General features: G+C 42.0%; 1 protein-coding gene across 3 annotated transcripts in view; it reads left to right on the top strand.

Moving 5' to 3' along the window:
- The window catches only part of sema3h (sema domain, immunoglobulin domain (Ig), short basic domain, secreted, (semaphorin) 3H), a 128,534-nt gene that overhangs the window by 595 nt on the left and 125,439 nt on the right, over positions 1-2,500 (top strand). For all 3 annotated transcript variants that reach the window (XR_014601568.1, XM_084068125.1, XM_084068124.1), the window contains one exon: positions 1-41. This exon is cut by the window's left edge. Coding sequence is in view for 2 of the 3 variants with exons in the window: in XM_084068125.1 (XP_083924251.1) it covers positions 1-41 (41 nt within the window). In the remaining variant the exon portion in view is untranslated. The remainder of the gene's footprint in view (positions 42-2,500) is intronic.

Raw genomic sequence — 2,500 nt, 5'->3', positions numbered from 1 at the left:
ATGGAGAGCTGCTCAACCCAGGTTACAGTTAACACATTCAGGTATGTTATGACAAGGACACGTTTATCTCTCTGCCTTCATCTGTCTGTCTGTCTGTCCCTCTGACAGATTCCTATGTAATCACCTGTATTGAATTAAGTCTGTCTTGTCTTCCTTGTCTCTCTGCTTCTCTCTCTCTCGCTCTCTCTCTCTCTCTCTCTCTCTCTCTCTCTCTCTCCCTATATCTTTCTGTCTATCTATCTCTCTGTCTCCCTCTCTCTCTCTCTCTCTCTCTCTCTCTCTCTCTCTCTCTCTCTCTCTCTCTCTCTCTCTCTCTCTCTCTCTCTCTCTCTCTCTCTCTGCTCAGTGTCTCTTTCATTAGGTTATCTGTTCCTCTCCGTCTCTCTCCTTAAACGTTCTATCTGATCACCTACCTGCAGACTGTACAATGACCAGTGTTCATTTAACTCTTAGAGTGTAGAAATGTAAGCAATTGGATCCTTATCAAGATTAAAGATTACATTGTTACACTCAAAGTTAAATGACACTCTGGATTTTACTGTCTACTGAATCTGGTCAGGTGGTCTCACACTGTAAAAGTTATACTCAGGATGTTACATTTAGTAGCAAAATTCACCCCCCCCCCCCTCTCATTCTCTCTCCCTATGTGGTCTCCATAATGGTGACACGATTCTTCTGCCCAGTTTGTCTCTCCCACACATTTTAGTAGTTGTCAGGGATATATGCCGGCAGGAGGCCTTTTGATGGTGAAAAGCATTGTGGGAGTTGTGAAATATAGATGTAGATACCATGGGGAGCTGTGTTATCTCCCTGTGTATGAAATGCAATTAAATTAATTGACTGGATTTGATTGACTTCTAACAGCTGGTCAGATGACTGCATGATGCTGACCAAAATAAATCATATTGCTGTATTTGCTTTCTACTAAATATTGAGATTGTATTGATAGTATACCTGTATATACAGTGATGCAGGTGAACTCGGCCGTCTTTCTCTACATATTTCTCTGTTTGTCTTAAAAATGGGACTATCGATGGTTAGAATTTGTTAAAGTAGAAGACGAAAGAATTCCTCTTCTGAGATTCAAGGTAATTTGTAGGTATGAGATTCTGGATGACACCAACGTACTTTGTAGAGGAAATAATCTGAAATGCTTCGCTCTCTCTATGAAAAATGTACAGCCCTAGTTGGTTATATAAGGAATCATGTGTAGACATTGTAAAAAAAATATCTTTTAATTAATCTGTTCTATCTATTTAAGTACAACACACAATGTTACATTTACAGTGCTCAGAGAGTTATTAGGTATTGTTGGGTATAGCCAATACCTTTTGAGATGTGTGCTGTAAATGCACAGCATAATCCTGAGTGGACTGTCGAGGATTGTACTGTGTAGACATAAGAATTGTCCCTTAGTGATTTCACCCATCATTTATCCAGTGCGGCTTTTTGCTGGTTCTGCTCTGGTTCACATCCATATACAGTAGTTGCATTCACACCTGGGAGCTACCAGTACAACCACAGTCCTCTATTGTTTGGTCCACTCAGAGATTCCCAGTAACCACAGTCCTCTATGGTTGGCCACTGGGAGGTGGCTAGTGCAACCACATTGTTTCATTGTTTGCTATTGAGCGGCTCCTCCGGGACAGTTAGAGGTCACATGCGTTGCTCAAGAGCACTCTAGTGGTAGTTGTTGAGGGAGATGAGGGCATTACTCTTTCACTCCTCCCACCCAAATTTTCCCAGGGCGTCCGAGAAATCAAACCATCAAACTCGCCAATGTCCCACGGCGAAAATAGCCAATCGCCAAGCTCACTTGTGAGCTTGTTGATTGCCTATTTTTGCCACGGGGCACCATTGTACGACTAAGTATAAATCAGGCTTTACACTCCTCCCACCCAAATTTTCCCAGGTCGTCCGGGAAAACGAACCACCAATCTTCTTGTAACAAGCCCGAAGTTTCTAATCTTGCTGGAAATTATATGTGAGTGTTGTGAGAGTGTGGTGTTGCTGTGTTGATAGAACATAACGAGAATGTGGATGATGGTTGAGTATGATGACAGAGAGGCAGACGGAATATCTGCACATCAAAAGGTAGAATTTACACACTCAACATTCAGTCTTCAGAGAATCACCTTCAAATTAAAAGATTGTTCTGAGGAACTTTTCCATTTAGTTTGCACCAAGACACATTCCACATTCCTCTCTCCTTCTTTAATCATGTTTGTCAAAGAAAGACACACACACACACACACACACACACACACACACACACACACACACACACACACACACACACACACACACACACACACACACACACACACACACACACACACACACACACACACACACACACACACAGGCGGTGCAGATTAAGAAAGCATCTGTTACACATCCTTACATAAGCCAAACGCAGAAATTCTGTCAAGTACAAAATGATAAGATTGGATCTGAAGAATCATGACCTAGAAAGTACAAAGAGAGACAAAGGGGGGAG

The sequence above is a fragment of the Gymnoscopelus microlampas genome, assembly GCF_963454915.1.
Source record: "Gymnoscopelus microlampas genome assembly, chromosome: 10".
In the NCBI taxonomy this organism is placed as follows: Eukaryota; Metazoa; Chordata; class Actinopteri; order Myctophiformes; family Myctophidae; genus Gymnoscopelus; species Gymnoscopelus microlampas.
This window is presented reverse-complemented; position numbering and strand designations above follow the sequence as displayed.